The sequence below is a fragment of the Anomaloglossus baeobatrachus genome, chromosome 3 (assembly GCF_048569485.1).
Source record: "Anomaloglossus baeobatrachus isolate aAnoBae1 chromosome 3, aAnoBae1.hap1, whole genome shotgun sequence".
NCBI classification, from domain to species: domain Eukaryota; kingdom Metazoa; phylum Chordata; class Amphibia; order Anura; family Aromobatidae; genus Anomaloglossus; species Anomaloglossus baeobatrachus.
Window position 1 is genome coordinate 442,275,248 of NC_134355.1, and position 20,756 is coordinate 442,296,003.

The window sequence follows — 20,756 nt, forward strand, 5'->3', positions numbered from 1 at the left end:
CAGCACCCATTCTCTTAACTTGGACACAGCCTTCTATGAAAAATCTGTTTGAGTTTGAGCCCTGGATACAAGGTGTCCTTTATGAACCCCGAACCTTACAGTTCCTCTATAATGTTTGTGCTGTGTTCTGGGACCCAAAGAAATGCCTCCTTCATCTCAGAATAAGTCTTCCATCTACATTGAGGGGAGAAATACTGCTGCATCTTCCTTTTCATTAGTAATGAGGAGACTCGTGTATGTTCTGGTCTGTTGGGTTCAGCCGGACTTTAGTTAAGAGCTCAGGCTTGACCTGAACTTGTTCTCGTACCCCGAACTCCATATAGTCAAAGGGGACCTAAATGTAGCACCCCTGAGGTACCAGGTTCCACAAATGTAACACGTAGAAACCCAAACCCCGGAATACCCATGCCAGCAAATACCCCAGCACCTTCAGGCCACACACAACCCCAACACCAGACTGCCCAGTAACAGGTAACAGTGGAGGGCACTGATTGGACGGTAGCCATCCAACCTGAATGAGAGACCCAGCAAGGAGAGGGGCCAGTGGTCGGTTGGAAAAAGGCGGGAGGAAGTGGTGTGCAGTCTGTTAGAAGTGCAGTTAAGAGTAGCAAGTGAAGGAGAGGAGGAGGAGAGGAGTAGTAGTAGAAAGTGGAAAGTACTGAAGCTGACCTGAAGAACCACCGGAGTGCTGTAAAAGGAGCGAGTGACTGTGGAGTATGGAACCAGGACTCCAGGCACTGTGGGTTACCTGTGGAAGCGTCAGACTCCAGGTACCACGGGAGGCCTGTGGAAGTCTGGAACCAAGGCTCACAGTACTCAGCACAATGCGGGGTGCAGACCCTAGGACAGTGGGACACTTTATGGTCAGCTGTTAACTCTGCCGGGCGAGAAGATGTCCAGGGTCCATCGCCAACCCAAAAAGTCTGAAGCACAAGCAGCAAAGAGGGAACTGAACCCCTTAAATAGTCCAGGCTGCCTGCAATAGGACCAAGACAGAAACGGAGGGGTTCCCAAGTAACTCTAGGCCACGGGAGCCCATCAACAGCAAGTGTGCACGGAGGACAGCCAACCCAGGTCACAGCTGACAAGGAGAACAAGGGAAGCGGATATACCTGGGACCAGCACCCGCGGGTTCAGGTACCACCACAGCAAAGTAAACAATGCAAATTAAACTGCAACACTGGTGTGGACTGTTTCCTTGTTGGCAAGCACTCACATAGACTGTTTTCCCACTACAACCCTGCTTGCAGAGGGCTCTAACCATCCAGGCTGTATAACTCCATCAGCCCCAGCAGAACCCTGCAGTGGTGGCTTTAAATAACCTAGCACCGCAAGTGGCATAGTCGAAAAAAACCTATTTATTTTCTTTTATTTAAACCCCTTTTTATTTCGATTCGACCCCCGGGGTCACAGAACCAGGCATCGGCCGCGACCACGACTCCCCTGAGTGTCACCCAGCCCTGGGGCGTCACATGAACTAATGGAATCGACTGAAGTAATGAGTCTAATGAAAGTCAGTGATTGGGTAGTTTGGCCCTCCACCCACATACAGCAAGCAATAAGTAGAGCATTTCCGGGGGAGAGAGGGTGTAGGGGGTGGTTTTTGAACACACAGCATTTGAAAACATTCTTTTTTACTACCAGTGAGAGCCATTGAGAGACTGCAAGTGGCTCACACTGGACCGATCACTGAGCGTACCCGAGCACCCAAACGTGGACACTGTCTCTTAAAAAGACCATGTCCGGATTCAAGTCCACTGTTCGGTACAAACCCCAACCTTTACAGTTCGGGTTCGTTCATATCTATTTTTCATCCTATGTTTATTTTTTAATGTTTTTTACTAGATGAATTTTTAACTGAGGAGTCATTTAATGATGTACAGAGAACGTAAAGGCAGGGGAATGCAGGCTGCAGGAAGCAGATATGATAATACATACCTGTATACTGCCTGGATTTTGAATAAATCTACATTTATTTATTCAAAAGCTAAATATTCAACTTTTTTATTATATTTCACCAAGACTAAATACAATTTGCATTGTCATTTCTATTTAATTTAACTTTATTTCTCTAGAGGAAAATATAAGACTAATGTCCTAATTTACACGTTTGCAGTGTAAAACTAACAAAAGCAGTGTCTACTGGTAAATCTATATACGGTATTTCTTTAATGCTTTAATCAACATATTAATTCATTAAGAGATTTCTTTACTGCCTAATGTGTTGAATGAAGAGACTCCTAAAATTTGCAATTAATATTAATGAACTTATTAAAGAAGAATATACTGCATGTCATTTAGGAATTTGATACATTTATATTAATTGTATACCAAGTATTACATTTTATAGATTCTAAAACAGAATTGAAGTAGGCACTGAAGACTTTGTACTACTAAGCGTATCACTGAGAATGATTTGATTACTGCAGCATTTTGCATTTCAAAGATTTTCTTTCAAAACTCAAGACATTTGAGGGAATGATTTCCATTTTGTGCATGAGTGTCAATCTTTCTGCACACAATTCTTATGCAAATGAGTTTATTCAGTGCTATCTTAGGAGTAAGTCAAGTGATTTAGATTCACATTTGTGTGTAGAGGAATAAACTTACATGACAATTAGAAGCTTGCAGAAAACAGAATTATACATTTTAGTTAATTGACACTGGTTTTATTAGAATTCTCAACTCTCTTTGTTCTAAAGTTTCATTGTTGGCTGCATTTTGTTTTATGAGTTTTGTCTTCTTTTAAACATTAAAAAACAGGATTACTCACATGTTTTGAGCCTGTACTGACAGCTTATATATAATTTTTGAGATATAGGAAAATATAGGACACTTCCCTCTTACTGGCAAATAATTAATAGTATAAACATATCTGACATCTCTGAAACAGTAAGTTGTATATTTTCCTGATTTATTTCATACTATTTACTGAAATCCCTACCATTTAATTTATACGCCTATTTAGACAATATCATTAATATACACTTTCAATATTGTAATATAAATTGAAAGAGAACCTGTCAGCACAATTTTGTATTGTAAAGTGAAGACATGACTGTAATGGCACTGAAATACATGTTTAATTGATACTTTTAGTGAATCTGCGTTGTTGTTCTTCTTTAATCATTATTTGAAGTTTGCATAGTTTAGCAGTTCATCTCCTCCCTGTCTGTGATTCCCAGCCCCTCCTCCTGCCTCCAGTCATTAAATGACAGGCTACTGCTGAGATTTCAAATCAAGGAGGGAGATCATACGAAGACAGGTCGCAGGCAGAGGGGCTGGGGAATCACAGACAGGGAGGAGAAATTGAATTAGCAGAAAACATCAAACGTTGCTTAAAGAAGAACAACAAAGTGGATCTTTCACCAAAGGTATCATTGTAATAAGTATTAGGGTACACTCAAATAAGTGTATAAGAAAAGTCAGTCTGATTTTCATCCAGAAAAGCCTGGTAGACTAAATATATTTCATTTAGTTCCATGGCAATACAAAACAGAAACAACATAGAGGCAAGTGATGATTTTGCCTGCAGCATTGGGTCTAAACAGTTACATTTTTGGCTTCATGAGTTGTCACAAAACAGAATTTTTTATCCAGTTTCCTTCTCAAGTTTTTTTTAAATTATTATTTAAATATAGAGCACCATTAATTCCATGGTGCTGTACATGAAAAGAGGTTACATACAGAATACATATAAAAGTTACAGTAGACAGATTAGTACAGAGGGAAGAGGGCCCTGCCCTTGCATGCTTACATTCTATAGGATTTTGGGGAGGAGACAGTAGGTGGGGTGTAGATTGGGCGGCAAGTTGCTCGGTTTTAATTAATATGGAATTAAATTCCAGGCCTACATGGATGTGTCAACTTTCGATTCTCAGAGATTTACCTCCTTGAACCATGGAAATGAATAGCAATTGATATGTGAAGTATACTATTGCACTTTAATGAATCGCAACTGTTGCTTGACTAAGTAGTAGTCATAGTTCTGAAAACCCAATGAACAATGTTCAACTGAAGTGAAGAAACAATGTCAACAGCCAATTCTGCCATCACGTAACAAATAACACTTCACTGTTTAGAGATAATAGACAAACAGGACATTTCCAACACACAAATCCATCCTGATAGTGTAACCTGAGTAAGCATTGGATGCACCAATTCCAGCGCTTTACTCGGCTCTTACCAATTATCCTGGTGTGGTGTCAATTGGGGTAATACTTGAGGGGCTGAAGTTATTTGTGAAATGACAGCTAGCATCAAGCCCAGAGGTTAGGAATGGTTAGGCATCTATCAGACACCTCCATTACTAACGCAGCAAGTTAGTAACACCCTTGTTCAAAAATATATTACTTCAAAATAGATCTTGAAAGTTCCAACATAATCAAATGTGGTATGCAGACTCCCCCACACTCCCTCGTTCATCAATTTATTACTTCAAAATAAAACCTGGAACTTTTGACATAATCCAAAGTGTAATCTCCTCTTGATGTCCATCTATTGCTGACTGGCAGTGACCTTTGGAGCCTTGTTCTGAAAATTTTCTCAGTGGTGGTCAGCAGCAAACCCATAATTTCTAACGCTAGTGAACAATTCCTGGCCTGTCACTGACCAATGGAGCGTCGTTCTGAGAAAGTTCTCAGAACACTGCTCTATAGGAATCGATGGATGATGTAGGACATTACACTTTGGATTACGTTGGAACTTCCAGGATTTATTTTGAAGTAAGAATATAGTGAACGAGGGAGTGTGGGGGAGTTTTTAATGAAATAAACATTTTTTTTCACTGTTTGTGTGTTTTTAACTCTATACTTTACCATTCGAGTTCGCTCATCCCTACTACTAAGTGATTATTGAGTCTTCTCCTTTTCTAAGTTGTCAAAAAAGGAGGCAAAAAATAGGATGTTATTATGTTATACATATTAAAAGAAGTATTAATAATTCCAAACAGTTCCAGGACTACCACATCATTGCTTCCTGCCTATCTTTGTGCACTTGACTGGTGTGATATGTTGTATACCATAGTTATCACTGAAGCCAATCACTGACCTTAGCAGTTTTGTGCAATATGATGGCGGCATGATTCTGTTATCGCTGTAACCAAGTACACAAAGCACTGGAGTTGCAGGTAGGTAATGATGAAGATTCGATATGTAAATTTGTTGTTTGTTTTTTTTTTTTAAATTTTCCCAATTTGCCATGATTGCCTGGGTTTTTTGATAAATTAGAAAAGCTCTTTAAACTATATAATCAAACATTAATAATATTTATGTTTGCATGGCTTTATCAGAACTGTATGCGTTGCTATACAGTAGTAATAATAATAGTAAAAATAATTGTTACTACTACTACAATAAAATGATAGCACCCCTTAACTAAGGGGTACTTCACACACAGCGAGATCGCTACTGAGATCGCTGCTGAGTCACGTTTTTTTGTGACCTCATTAGCGATCTCGCTGTGTGTGACACTGAGCAGCGATCTGGCCCCTGCTGTGAGATCGCTGCTCGTTACACACAGCCCTGGTTCGTTTTTTTATTGTTGCTCTCCCGCTGATAAGCACACATCGCTGTGTGTGACAGCGAGAGAGCAACAATCCTGAATGTGAAGGGAGCAGGAGCCGGCGTCTGACAGCCTGCGGAAAGCTGTAACCAAGGTAAACATCGGGTAACCAAGGTGGTTACCTGATATTTACCTTCGTTACCAGCCTCCGCAGCTCTGACGCTGCCAGTGCCGGCTCCTGCTCCCTGCACACGCTAAGCTAAGCGGTGTGAGCTGGTAACTAAGGTAAACATCGGGTAACCATACCCGATGTTTACCTTAGTTACCAGTGTCCGGAGCTTCCAGACGCCGGCTCCGTGCAAGCGCAGCGTCGCTTGCATGTCGCTGCTGGCTGGGGGCTGGTCACTGGTCACTGGTGAGATCTGCCTGTTTGACAGCTCACCAGCGACCATGTAGCGATGCCGCAGCAATCCTGACCAGGTCAGATCGCTGGTCGGATCGCTGCTGCATCGCTAAAGTGTGAAGGTACCCTAACAGTAATTGGGTTGTCTGGCCTTTGGGTAAAAGTCTGCAGTCACTCTATTTGACTGCAGACTTGTGAATCTCACAGTGATCAGGCAATCATGTGACTGCAAGTATGCAATTTGCATACTTCCTGCCCCATTCCGACTAGAAGTATTCGACTTTGGTCAATTCACATGTGATTGCATGTATGCAAATCACATACAGTACTTCTGCACTCCAGCTTCTGGTGCTGAAACTGGAGTATCCTCATAGCATGCAGTGAGCACTCTGTGAGGATTCACATAGTCATCACTGCATACTTGTACCCTAAGGTCTGACAATCCCTTTAAGGGATAATCTGGAACTACTGACCGTCAGCTGCAGTTTGTTTAAAGAACAAACAAACTATACTTTTCTCTCTCTCTACAGGTTCAGCACTGAAACTCTGTCTCTCCCAGTGTCTGTTATTGTCTGTAGTACTAATATCACATTGACAGCATTGCAGCCAATAACTGAGCTCAGTAGCTCTGGCCTTGTGAATGGTATGAGAAGCTCAGAGCCAATAAGTTCACTCATTGACTGCAGTGCTTTTGATGTTGTTGCTTAGCACAGGTTCTAGCTTCCCAGTTGCAGAAGAAAGTTCACAGATCAGATTACGTGGGATAACAAACTCTTTACTTCTAGGATATGAGATAAATTATGCAGTCATACAGCATTGCATCAGGAAGAGAAAGTAAAACTAGGAAGAAAAACAAAAGACTTTTTACAATTCAGTGAGTAAGGAAACTTTACACAACATCGCCATCTCCTGTTAGATCAGTATAAAGTCCTCCTTCACACAGTCAAAGAAGTCATCATCTGTTGCATATACCAACACCCTTTCTCAACAGAAAGGACGTATTCAGCCTAATTTCTTCATTAGTCTCTGATGTCTTTCAGCATTCAATGCCTTTGGGAAAATATCTGCAGTCATATCTTCAGTTGGACAATATTCTAATTTCAGGATTCCTTGTTCCTGGTGATCCCTCAAGAAATGATACTTCACATCAATGTGCTTGGTTCTTAGGTTAACTCTTTCCATCTGAGCAAGATCAAGACATCCTTGATTGTCCTCATTTATTTTTGTTGGTTCCAACTGTGGTTGTCCTAGGTCTGTTAGCAATTGTCTTAACCATAGAACTTCTTGACTTGCATGTGCTGCTGCAACATATTCTGCTTCTGTTGACGACAGCATTACTATAGATTGCTTTTTACTAGTTCAACTAATTTGTCCACCTGAGAGAAAGAAAAGATAGCCACTGGTAGATTTCCTGTCAGTTGGATCTCCAGCCCAATCTGCATCAACGTATCCAGTTAATGTGCATTTATCACTTGTAGCTAATTTCAGTTTAACATTGCTAGCTCCTTTCAAATAATGTATTACTTTCTTCACAGCATTCCAATCCTTTTTATTTGGCTTTGACACTTTTCTACTAAGAATTCCTACTGCTGCGATGTCTGGCCTTGTAACAGTTGCTAGATACAGTAATTTTCCCATTGCCGTTCTGTACTCTTCATAATTTGGTAATACATTTAGCTCGCTATTCATCTCTTTAAGATAGTTGATTTCCATTGGAGACTTTACTGTTTTTGCATCCTTCAATCCAAATGTTTCGATTATGTCTTGAATCATGTGATTTTGAATAAGTAGGAAATTTACATCTTCTTCTCTTTCTATCTGTATTCCTAGGTACTGTTTCACATTTCGCAAGTCTTTGATCTTGAAATGTTGATTCAGAATTCTTAGTATATCCTCTTTATCCCTTTCTTTTTCAAAACAAACTAAAATATCATCAACATATATGAGTACATAGATCCATCTGTCCGTCAGTCTTTTTGTGTATAGGCAAGGATCAGCTTTGCTTCTTCAAAATCCCTCCCTTGTGAGCACGTCTGTGATTTTATCATTCCACGCTTTAGCAGCTTGTTTTAAACCATATATACTTTTCTGTAGTTTACAAACCATGTTCGGGTTACTTTTATCTTTGAATCCTGGAGGTTGTTCCATGTAAATATCTTTTGTTAAATCTCCATTCAAAAATGCTGTCTTTACGTCCAGATGCTTCAACTCCATTTGTTTCATTGCTGCAACTGCAAACAAAGTTCTTATTGTAGTATGTGTAATGGGGGGTGCTGTCTGATATAATATAGACGGCAAATATTCAGACAGCCAGGGTCCACCGTGCGGTGATATTAGACCGCTGCCAGCAATAACAGAACTAAAGTAGTCTCCGTTAGTTCAGAGAGATAAGTAAATTAGAATATATGTTAAATAAGGTAGTACGCTATTAAAATTATAGCGACTACCGGACACGTGGGTATAAAAGGAAGTGAACCTCTTTTTATGTTACAGAGGACACCTATGTTTAATAGGAGAAGGGCCCCGTTAACAGTCACGGAGGTCCTAACAACATTGCCTCTGTTGCCTCACAGAGGCAAAGTGTAAAGTATAGAATACTGTGTGTTTAAGCACACACGCAGTAGGAAGATGAATAACAGCAGCACTAACCATACTAGCTGTATCCTGGCTCAGTGTTAACCACACTGACCTGCGTGTACCAGGTGCTAGCCACACCGTATGGTGGTAAACTGACTACCTGCACCTGCCTCACAGCCTGTGTGCAACTCACAACCAGACCCCACTCCCAGAGGAATGTGCCTAACCGGCCAATGCAGTGCAGAGGGAATAATAGCTGCTGAAGTGGCAGTACAGTATCGCTATTGTATGGGTAGCGATTCACCATGGTAGTACAGCAGGAGAGCACATACATGGGCGGCTACCTCATGCATGCACAAGAACGACTGAGCACCGTGCGGCATGCTCCAGGGTCTTTTATTAACTAAGAACCACCCACAAGATGGTGACATCCAGGGCAAGACCGAACCTGGACCAATAGGATGAGAGAGCGTCATCACTGACATCACCACAACCAATCAGACGCCAGCGCATCATCGGGGATGTCACTCGCGGCCAATCATGCAATGCCACGTCACACGCCGAGAACCATGTGATCCCCGCATCATCTGTGATGTCACCCACAGCCAATGGACGGCTGCCACGTGGAAGACATGCTCAGAACGGATTAAACCACACTTAGTGCAAAACTCCCTTACTTTACTTAACGCATGCGCAGTTGCCCTGTTCTTGGGACTTAGTCCCAAAACCACACAGAATTCAGCCCAAAGACTGAGAAGCAGACCAACGAGGGGCACGCCGGGGAGGAATCCGACCGAGGCAAGGCAGGATCTTGGCCCATAACAGTATGTTTGACAACTGGAGCAACTGTTTCATCATAGTCTTCTCCATATTTTTGGGAATAACCTTTAGCTACGCGTCTTGCTCGGTATCGTTCAGCTGTGCCCTCTGTTTGGTATTTTACTTTAGAAACCCATTTACATGCTATAGCTTTTCTTCCTTCTGCTAATTCTGTCAGTGTCCATGTCTTTGAAGTCATGCATGGATTTTATTTCTGTTTCTGTTGCCTTTATCCATTTAATAGCTTCTTCTTCAGGAAATCGAGATATGTCTTCCCAAGAGGAAGGTTCATAAATTTTGCTTGTCCTTGCCTTGTATGAAAGACAAATTGGTGGTTTTCCTTTGTTTTCTCTTATTGATCGTCTTGGTTCTGTGTCTGTTTGTAGTTGTATCTCTTCATTTTCAGTATTCTGTTTTTCATCAATTTCAACTTCTTTTTCATCAGATGTTCTTTCAGCTATATCACTGCTGTTTTTCTCATTTTTTGTTTCTTGTGAAATCATAGTGTCTTCATTTATATCCTCAATGAATGTCACACTGTTACTCACTGTAACTCTGTCTGTTTTGAGATCTAGGATTCTGTATCCTTTGCAATTTTAACTGTGTCCAACAAATATTCCTTCTATGGATCTGTTTTGAAGTTTGGAACATTTTTCTGTTGGAAAAAATACAAAAACTTTACATCCAAAAACTCTTAAATGATTCACACTTGGTTTCTTACCCTGCCACAATTCATATGGTGTTTTGTTTCAGTTTTCTAGAAAAAAGTCGGTTTTGTAGGTAAATAGCTATCATTGCTGCTTCACTCCAACATTTCTCTGGTAGTTGGGAATCTGATAGCATATATCTTATCATTTCAGTCAGAGTTCTGTTTTTCCTTTCTGCTACCCCATTTTGTTCAGGTGTGTATGGAACAGTCTTTTGATGCTCTATACCATTTTGTCTTAAGTAGTTTTCTATTTCGTGTCCTGTGAATTCACCTCCATTATCACTTCTAATGACAATTGGCTTCCTCTGAAAACTTGTTATTCGACTTTGTCACGTAGTCTACTAATTTATTGAAAACTTCCCTTTTGTTCTTGCTCAAGTTTGTGACTGTGTATCTTGAGTAGTCATCTATAAAAGTCACTATATATCTATTGCCTCCTGATATAGTCACTTTCATGGGTCCACATATGTTAGTATGCACCAAATCAAGTGGTCTTGTGCTTTTCGTCTCACTTTCTTTAGGTATAGATATTCTTGTAGCTTTAGATTTTATACAACATTCACATCTTATGGTAATTGAGCAATCTGATATCAATAGATCCTTTGTCAATTCTTTCTTTTGTAGCTCCATTATACTTTCAGGATGTCTGTGTCCTAGATGTCTATGTCACATGTGAATAAAATTCTTATGATCATGTGTACACAACTTCATCTGTTCCTTTAATGTGTCTAGATGATATAATCATTCATCTGTCTTGACATTGGTTATTATCTTATTTCCCGCTAGGATTGTACATTCATCATCTTTGAATTTTACAGTAAGTCCTTTAGCTGTTAGATGTTTTACAGATAACAATCCTCCTTCTAATCCTGCAACATATAACACATCCTGTACAAGTATTTTTTAATCTTGTCCATACTTATTAGAACAGTTTAGCATTCCTTGTCCAATACCTTCTGCAGTTATTATGCATATACCTATAATAATTTTTATTTCTATAGCGAAAACATTTTCCGCAGCGCTTTACAATTCAGAGGGGACATGTACAGACAATATGAGACAATACAAAATAACAAAATTAAGATACCGAGAGGAGTGAGGGCCCTGCTCGTAAGCTTACAGTCTATGAGGAAGTAGGGGAAGCACAAAAGGTGACTGGGGCGGGGCGGAGGGGGGGGAAAGCTTGTCATATATGGTCCAGCTATCGATTTAATAGGGGATTCAAATTCAGCTGCGTGGACTGGTTGCCAGCCAGAATTTATACAGGTACAGAGCGTAAAAAGTACATGGAGAGGAATGGAATCAGTTGATACAGCAGACAAGATTTGGAAGTAAATTTTATAAAGGGTAGAAAGGGACTAGATTAGATCAGGGCAGTGAGGTGATAAGCTAGACTAAAGAAATGCATTTTTAGGGCCCACTTAAAGGTGTGGATGTTGGGAATTAATCAGATTATTCTTGGTAGTGTGTTCCAGAGCATAGGCGCAGCTCATGAGAAATCTTGAAGACGGGAGTGGCAGGTTCGAATTGTTGAGGATGTCAGTCTTAGGTCATTAGCAGAGCGGAGGGCACAGGTGGGGTGATAGACAGAGATGAGGGAGAAGATGTAGGGTGATGCGGAACTGTGGAGATTTTTGTGAATGAGAGTGATACGTTTATGTTGGATTCTGTAGTGGATAGGCAACCAGTGGAATGACTGGCACAGAGCAGAGGCATGAGTGAAGCGGTGAGAGCAAAATGATCCTGGCTGCAGCAACAGGATGGATTGGAGAGGGGAGAGTTTAGTAACAGGGAGACCAATTAGCGATGTCCAGAGCGATAGCACCCGACCCCGTCGCACATGCGATATGTGGTGATTGCTGCAGTAGAGAACATTATCGCTACAGCAGCTTCACACGCACATACCTGCTCGGTGACGTCTCTGTGACTGCGAACAATCCCTCCTTCAAGGGGGAGGTGCGTTCGGCGTCACAGAGACGTCACCGCGATGTCACTAATCGGCCGGCCAATAGAAGCGGAGGGGCAGAGATGAGCGGGACATAGCAACCTGCCCACCTTCTCCCTTCCGCATTGCCATCGGGACGCAGGTAAGGAGATGTTTGTCGCTCCTGCGGGTTTACACACAGCGATGTGTGGAGCTGCAGGAATGACAAACAACATCGTACCTGCGATCGAACCGACATTATGGAAATGAACGACGTTACACAGATCAGCTATATTGTACGCTTTTGTGCTCGTTCATCGTCGCACTTAGGATTTACACGTTGCGATGTCGCTGCTGGTGCTGGATGTGCGTCACTAACGACGTGACCCTGATGATATATCGGTAGCGATGTCGCAACGTGTAAAGCCCCCCTAAGAGTTTTTGCAGGGTCAACGATAAGAAAAGGATGAATTTTAGAGATTTTTTGAGGTAGAATTGACATGAATGAGTGAGTGAACGAATATGGGGAGTCAAGGAGAGATGGGAGTTAAATATAACCTCAAGACAGCGGGCGTGCTGCTGGGGCGTAATGGTAGAACCACACACAGAAATGGTAATATTTGGTTTCGGAAGGTTGGGGGAGGTACGTGTGACGACATGGACTCTGTCAGTGCCTAGCATGAGTTAAGTTTCTTAACGTTCAGTTAAGGCCCCGTCACACTAAGCAACATCGCTAGCAACATCGCTAGCAACGAACAACTTTTGTGACGTTGCTAGCGATGTTGCTGTGTGTGACATCCAGCAACAACCTGGCCCCTGCTGTGAGGTCGTTGGTTGTTGCTGAATGTCCTGGGCCATTTTTTAGTTGTTGCTGTCCTGCTGTGAAGCACAGATCGCTGTGTGTGACAGCGAGACAGCAACAACTAAATGTGCAGGCAGCAGGAGCCAGCTTCTGCTGAGGCTGGTAACTAATGTAAACATCGGGTAACCAAGAAGCCCTGTCCTTGGTTACCCGATATTTACCTTTGATACCAGCCTCCTCCACTCTCACTGTCAGTGCCGGCTCCTGCTCTGTGCACATGTAGCTGCAGCACACATCAGGTAATTAACCCGATGTGTGCTGTAACTAGGAGAGCAAGGAGCCAGCACTAAGCAGTGTGCGCTGCTCCCTGCTCTGTGCACATTTAGCTGCAGCACACATCAGGCAATTAACCCGATGTGTGCTGTAACTAGGAGAGCAAGGAGCCAGCGCTCAGTGTGCGCTGCTCCCTGCTCTGTGCACATTTAGCTGCAGCACACATCGGGTTAATTAACCTGATGTGTGCTGTAACTAGGAGACTGGGGGCTGGTCACTGGTTGCTGGTGAGCTCACCAGCAACTCGTGTAGCCACGCTCCAGCGATCCCTGCCAGGTCAGGTTGCTGGTGGGATCGCTGGAGCGTCGCAGTGTGACAGCTCACCAGCAACCTCCTAGCAACTTACCAGCGATCCCTATCGTTGTTGGGATCGCTGGTAAGTTGCTTAGTGTGACTGGACCTTTAGACATGAAGATATTTTGTTTATGGATTGGGGATAAGCCCCTCATTGTTTCTGACTCAGGAGTCTATTGTTAAAGTTCTTGTTGACTCATGTAATTACCTTGGCCAAAGAGGATCAGATACCCAGACAAATCAATTGTGCAAACCTCCATGGCATTGCTATGTGTATTTGGATGCGATGTGACTTGGCTGTTTCTCCCTCATCTCTGTCAGAGACCATTACTGCTGAGGATGTTTTGCATACGGCTTGAGATCTAGCCAATAAGGGCCCAGTCTTATCCACCAATCGTGAAGACCCTGGTGGTCTGTATGGAGAGCTCAGGGGTATAAGAACAAGGACTGTCCATTGCCCGGGTTGACTCTTGCTACATAATACCAATCTAGGATCTGCGGATCCGATTGGCAAGCCATAGCTGAACCTGGATTATAATACTACATGGACTTCAGCATCAAATGAAAGGATTCGGCTGAGATATCAAAGACTACCTAAAGAAGGAATCCAGCTTGGGACAATCCAGTCACATGACTAAAGGCTTTGCGGTCCTCAGTCAGCTTCCTAAATCTGGCATTATTCCATTCTCGGTGGGTGCCCGCCGAAAGCGGGGTGCTGCTGGTTTGGAGTAAGTAGCCCTGGAAGCTCTGAGGCATTAACATTCTAATCTCTGGTGAGCCAGCGGAAGGGTGAGAAACTGTTGCCGGTTACATTCTGTGGTTTTGCTGGTTATGTGCCATATGCCGTTAATTGTTTGAGGATCCAATAAAGTCTTAATATTGTGATTCCCTCACCCTGTGTTGTCTGAGTAGTGTTCCGCCCATGATTAAGGAGGTTGGGCGTTCAGTTGGGATGAGCCCTGGGCCATGCTGTCTTTGTAAAGGTGGCCTGGCCAGCGGACGAAAGCACCCACTGACCCCCATGTCTCCACAGGAGGAAACATGAGAAGTTCAGTTTTTGACAGTTTCAGTTTTAAATAGAGGGAGGACATGATGTTGGAGACATCAGACAGACAAACGGTAGTATTTTGTAATAATGCAGGGGTGATGTCAGGAGAAGATGTATACAGTTGGTTGTCATCAGCATAGAGATGGTACTGGAAAAAAATCTGTTGATCATTTGTCCAATAGGGACAGTGTATAGAAAGAAAAGGAGGGGGCCTAAGACTGAACCCTGAGGAACCTTGACCATAAGGGGAAGAGGAGAGGAAGAAGAGCTGGCAAAAGATACAGTGAATGAGCGGTAAGAAAGGTAAGAGGAGAACCAAGAAAGAACGGTGTAATTGAGCCCGATAGAGTGAGGCATAGTGAGGAGAAGCTGGTGATCCACAGTATCAAATGCAGCAGAGAGATCCAGGAGAATCAGCAGGGAGTAGTGACCATTACATTTAGCTGTTAGTAGATCATTAGAGACTATAGTAAGAGCAGTTTCAGTAGAGCGCTAGGAGCGGAAACCGGATTGTAGAGGGTCAAGGAGAGAGTTATCTGACAGATAGCGGATTAAACGGGAGTGGACCAAGCATTCCAATAGTTTAGAGATGAAGGGGAGATTAGAGACAGGTCTGTAGCTAGTGGCACAATTTTGGTCCAGGGATGTTTTTTAAGTAATGGGTGTATGCTGGCATGTTAGAAGGAGGAGGGAAAGACACCAGAGGAGAGAGAGATTGAATAATTTAGTTAGGTGAGTGGTGACAGCTCGGATGACAGATTTAAGGAGAATAGGGTCACTGGTGCAGGTAGTAGGGTGAGAAGATGCAAGGAGCCTAGTAACTTCTTCTATACCTGTTAAATTGTGACACCAGGATGGCCATCGGACCCCAAACTCATGGGCCCTATATTGCCTTTAACGTAACATATTTCTACTGTACTTATACTTATGTATTGAATAAGAATATAGAAATGTTCATGAAGAACAGTTTTAGAATACCTTTTGTAACAATATGGTTGTGAAGCCAACTGGACCTAGTATACAAACTTCAACACTACTACTGCAATATGGTTCTGAATCTCTTGATTTGTTTATATTACTTTCTTGTTTAAAAGAAAACGTTGTCATATAGTATAAAGGTAATCCAAGCATAGAACTTAATTTACAAAAAAAGCAGCACAAAACAGAATTCATGTTCTTCCAATAGCCATCCATATGGCTAAAGCTACTTTTATAGACACACGTCTTATAGTTTAATCTGCCATTTATAAACTGACAGAACTCCTATACACAAGACAGTAAGATAATTTATTAGGCAATCATTGGAACTGAAACTAATTAATTAAAACTTTCATCAATGGAGTTATAGGGTAGATGTTACATTGAAAATAGTCAATCACATGTTTGGAGTGCACTTTTGTGAAAATTTTTCTTTACTAAAAACCTGTTATATCATATACATTATAGACATTTCAAGTTTCAGTGAGCATGCCCAATTCACAAAACTCAAAATTATATGTTTTTTTATGAAAATACCCGAGATTTTAGTAGTTTATGATTTCCGTCTCTAATGAAATTATTACAAACAAGTTCTTACCTTAATGGCATAATTCATATGCAAATTAATTTATTGAGTACTCATACTGTTTAAAGGTTTTATCACATAAACTAAAGAACTAAAGTAGCGCTAATTATACAGGCCACAATACTAGTGTGACCTTCTGTACGTTTACCACAGTAACTCCTATAATAATAAGATGTACATTTCACATGATGTTATATTGCTTTACTCATGGCAGTAATATGAGTTATTTAATATAATTTGTTGAATATGAAGAACAAAAGAATAATATGAAAAAAATGATTGACACTAATCAGTCAATAGATACATATCTATCTATATTTTTTCCATATATATATATATATATATATATATATATATATATATATATATATATATATACACACACACATATATGGATAGATAGATATAGATAGATATATAGACATTTCACAAATTCACAGATTCAGAGGTAAAGTTTTCTTTTAACTTTGCCCCATAGATCGAAGCTTAGAAGAAGCAGTTATATAACATAAGCGCAGTAAACAAGCAGACAAGCTGTTCTACACATAACATAAGCAACTACTGCAAAGAGCTTATTTAACAGAATAATAATACCAACTGTTTATAACTTTCTATTAAACAATCCAACATCCTAAATCATTATAAATCATCTCCAAGTTATGTATTGAAGTTTCCTTGACACTTTTTGACTTAGTGCTTTTCTTACTAACCTCATGTTGGCAGCCTGTGCAGTTCTCTGCCTTGTATCTCCTTTGTGTATGTGTGTGTGCCTGGTCCCAATTGCTGCTCTGCTTGGGTCTATCTTTGTTGTGCGGCTTCTGTGTTGTGTGCCTGGGAGTGAGTGCTGCTATTCTGTACTCTGGTCACGCCTCCTCGTCTGTAACTATTCCTCAGTAAGAAAAAAGAAAAGCCTGACGGGACTTTAAAATAAGTACTTAAGTTGGAAGGGAAGAAAAAGAAAAAGAGCTATTTGTACAAAAGTGCTCCCCGAAGTGTTACAATTATACCACAATTACAACTTCCAGACCTCCGCAAAGTATAAAGCCACATTAGGAAATTTAACTTTTACTTGTAATTAGTATTGCAAGACTTTTTAGAAATACATTAATTTCAACATTTTTAGAAAAATGAATGAAAAACAAGTACTGATATATGGATGGCAGTTTATTCATCTATTATCAATGCCAGGTTAGAGAATATTGAAACATTGGGCTCCTTCATCAGCATATTAATTTGCTGGATCCATTTTTTTTTTTTATTCATTTACTTGGTCATACATGAATAAAATGGGAGGGTTTTAATGTGGACCACCTGGGTTGATTATGTTTCCTATCATTTTATGGCGAGAAAAATAATGCACTGTTTTAGATTCCTGATGTTAAAAATTATGAAATACGTAATGCACACCCCAATGTTTAAAACAAATTTATGACCATTGTAGTGATTTCTGTTGATTAACAATTGAAAACTGTTTATAATCTCTGGAACTTCTACTTCTATTCCTACTAGGAAACTTGTTGATGGGGCATGGAGAACATTCCAGAATTATTGCCTGGTAAGTATAGGAGAACAGGGCTGTGCTTGAGGTCCAGACCTCTTCACTATCAGGAGTACCTTCAATTAAACTATTTTCCTGTTGTGTCCTAGAAAAGCCTTGACATAGTTACAAGAACCTCAGTGAATCCAGAGGAAAGACTGTTCCAATAGAGCTATGTGATATGAATATCTTGACAGCTTAGATGTCTTGTTAATGGTGGCATACAGTCATATGAAAACGTTTGGGCACCCCTATTAATGTTAACCTTTTTTCTTTATAACAATTTGGGTTTTTGCAACAGCTATTTCAGTTTCATATATCTAATAACTGATGGACTGAGTAATATTTCTAGATTAAAATGAGGTTTATCGTACTAACAGAAAATGTGCAATCCGCATTTAAACAAAATTTGACCGGTGCAAAAGTATGGGCACCCTTATCAATTTCTTGATTTGTACACTCCTAACTACTTTTTACTGATTTACTAAAGCACTAAATTGGTTTTGTAACCTCATTGAGCTTTGAACTTCATAGGCAGGTGTATCCAATCATGAGAAAAGGTATTAAAGGTGGCCACTTGCAAGTTGTTCTCCTCTTTGAATCTCCTATGAAGAGTGGCATCATGGGCTCCTCAAAACAACTCTCAAATGATCTGAAAACAAAGATTATTCAACATAGTTGTTCAGGGAAAGGATACAAAAAGTTGTCTCAGAATTTTAAACTGTCAGTTGCCACTGTGAGGAACATAGTAAGGAAATGGAAGAACACAGGTACAGTTCTTGTTAAGCCCAGAAGTGGCAGGCCAAGAAAAATATGAGAAAGGCAGAGAAGAAAAAATGGTGACAACAGTCTAGGACAATCCACAGACCACCTACAAAGACCTGCAGCATCATTTTGCTGCAGATGGTGTTAATGTGCATCGGTCAACAATGCAGCGCACGATGCACAAGGAGAAGCTGTATGGGAGAGTGATGCGAAAGAAGCCGTTTCTGCAAGCACGCCACAAACAGAGTCGCCTGAGGTATGCAAAAGCACATTTGGACAAGCCAGTTACATTTTGGAAGAAGGTCCTGTGGACTGATGAAACAAAGATTGAGTTGTTTGGTCATACAAAAAGGCGTTATGCATGGAGGAAAAAAAAAACGGCATTCCTAGAAAAGCACTTGCTACCCACAGTAAAATTTGGTGGAGGTTCCATCATGCTTTGGGGCTGTGTGGCCAGTTCCAGCACCGGGAATCTTGTTAAAGTTGAGGGTCGCATGGATTCAACTCAGTATCAGCAGATTCTTGACAATGATGTGCAAGAATCAGTGACGAAGTTGAAGTTACGTAGGGGATGGATATTTCAGCAAGACAATGATCCAAAACACCGCTCCAAATCTACTCAGGCATTCATGCAGAGGAACAATTACAATGTTCTGGAATGGCCATCCCAGTCCTCAGACCTGAATATCATTGAAAATCTGTGGGATGATTTGAAGCGTGCTGTCCATGCTCGGTGACCATCAAACTTAACTGAACTGGAATTGTTTTGTAAACAGGAATGGTCAAATATACCTTCATCCAGGATCCAGGAACTCATTAAAAACTACAGGAAGCGACTAGAGGCTGTTATTTTTGCAAAAGGAGGATCTACAAAATATTAATGTCACTTTTATGTTGAGGTGCCCATACTTTTGCACTTGTCAAATTTTGTTTAAATGCGGATTGCACATTTTCTGTTAGTACAATAAACCTCATTTCAATCCAGAAATATTACTCAGTTCATCAGTTATTAGATATATGAAACTGAAATAGCTGTTGCAAAATCCCAAATTGTTATAAAGAAAAAAGGTTAACATTAATAGGGGTGCCCAAACTTTTTCATATGACTGTATATTGATGTTTTCAATTTTCTTGAGCTCTTGTTGATCACATGCACACAATACATACTTTGTTGACCACAACATATGATGTACATAATATTAGACATTTATTAAAAAAAGTGAATAAATGTAAAAAATCTGTAAAAATATTATGTTACATTGCATTTTTGGCCTCTGATTTACAAATACACTGAGAGAAGCCAGTGATATAAATGTTAACAGAGGCAAGGATGGATGCAGCGATGGGTTAACCACCCTTGAAGAGAACCTGTTAGAAGAATTTTGTAATGTAATTTATGTTTAGGGAAGAAATCCACTTTGTTGTTCTTCTTTAATCACCATTTGAAGTGTTCAGCTAATTAATCTAATTAGCTGAACACTTCAAATGGTGATTAAAGAAGAACAACAAAGTGGATTTCTTTGGTGCACAGGTGTTGGACTGTACACTGGGTCTTCTCCTCCCTGTCTATGATTCCCCTCCTCTGCCTGGCTCCAATGTGTGAATAACCTGCTTCATCTGTTTGAAATTTCAGCTGTGACCTATCATACATTGTGAGCTTTATCAAAAATTATCTATTAAGTGGCTGCCATTATAGCATATGGTAACACAGGTTAGGTAGAAAAGTCGGGTTTGATGCTGCGCTAAAAACCACGATTCCAAGGAATGTAATGAATTATTTTCTATATTTTTACAGGTCAACGCGTTTCAAAGGCATCTCCGCCTTCTTCATCAGGACAAAGAACCGAAAAGAACAGCATAACACATGCTGCTACCAGAGGATACATATATACCACTGAAGAAAGAAGTCACATATACAGAGATGACGTCAGCTGCCCAGTGACTAAGCGTCACATGGGGCAGACAGGAAGAAGTGAAAAAAAAGAGAAAAAAAGAGGAGGAAAAAGTTGAAAAAAATGTGTAGTGCACTGGGTTAATATTATTAAAACTCTGGAAAAAGAAACGTTTAAAAAATAAAGGAATGACTGTACTCAGTGTGTCGACTATTTAATTTAAATTGATAATTGTGAGTGAATGGTATTAAATGATAAGAATGATAAAAAATGCAGTGCTCTTGTGGATTAAAAGAAGAAGTGTATCAATTAAAATGTCTCTTTCCCGAAAAAGACATGCAGTGCCCGATCATGAATTTCACCACCCTGTATAAAATGCAAGGGAACCGTATTAAAAAATTATATATATATATATATATATATATAAGTGCGGGAAGACACATATGACAAGTGAGGGTGAGGAGGGTCAGTAGCGTGGGGAAAAAAAGCATTGCACGTGGGCAAGCAAAATTCACTGTATAGAGGAAAGCCATATGACAGTGAAGGTAAAAAAAAGGTCAGGAGCATGGGAAAAAAACGCACTGCGC

At 40.6% G+C, this 20,756-nt stretch overlaps 1 protein-coding gene across 2 annotated transcripts in view; it reads right to left on the reverse strand.

The window, feature by feature from the left end:
• The window catches only part of MASP1 (MBL associated serine protease 1), a 151,159-nt gene extending 134,375 nt beyond the window's left edge, over positions 1 to 16,784 (reverse strand). For both annotated transcript variants that reach the window (XM_075340451.1, XM_075340452.1), the window contains exon 1: positions 16,686 to 16,784. In XM_075340451.1, the coding sequence (XP_075196566.1) occupies positions 16,686 to 16,690 (5 nt within the window). In that variant the 5' untranslated portion in view covers positions 16,691 to 16,784. The remainder of the gene's footprint in view (positions 1 to 16,685) is intronic.
• Positions 16,785 to 20,756: the final 3,972 nt, after the last annotated feature.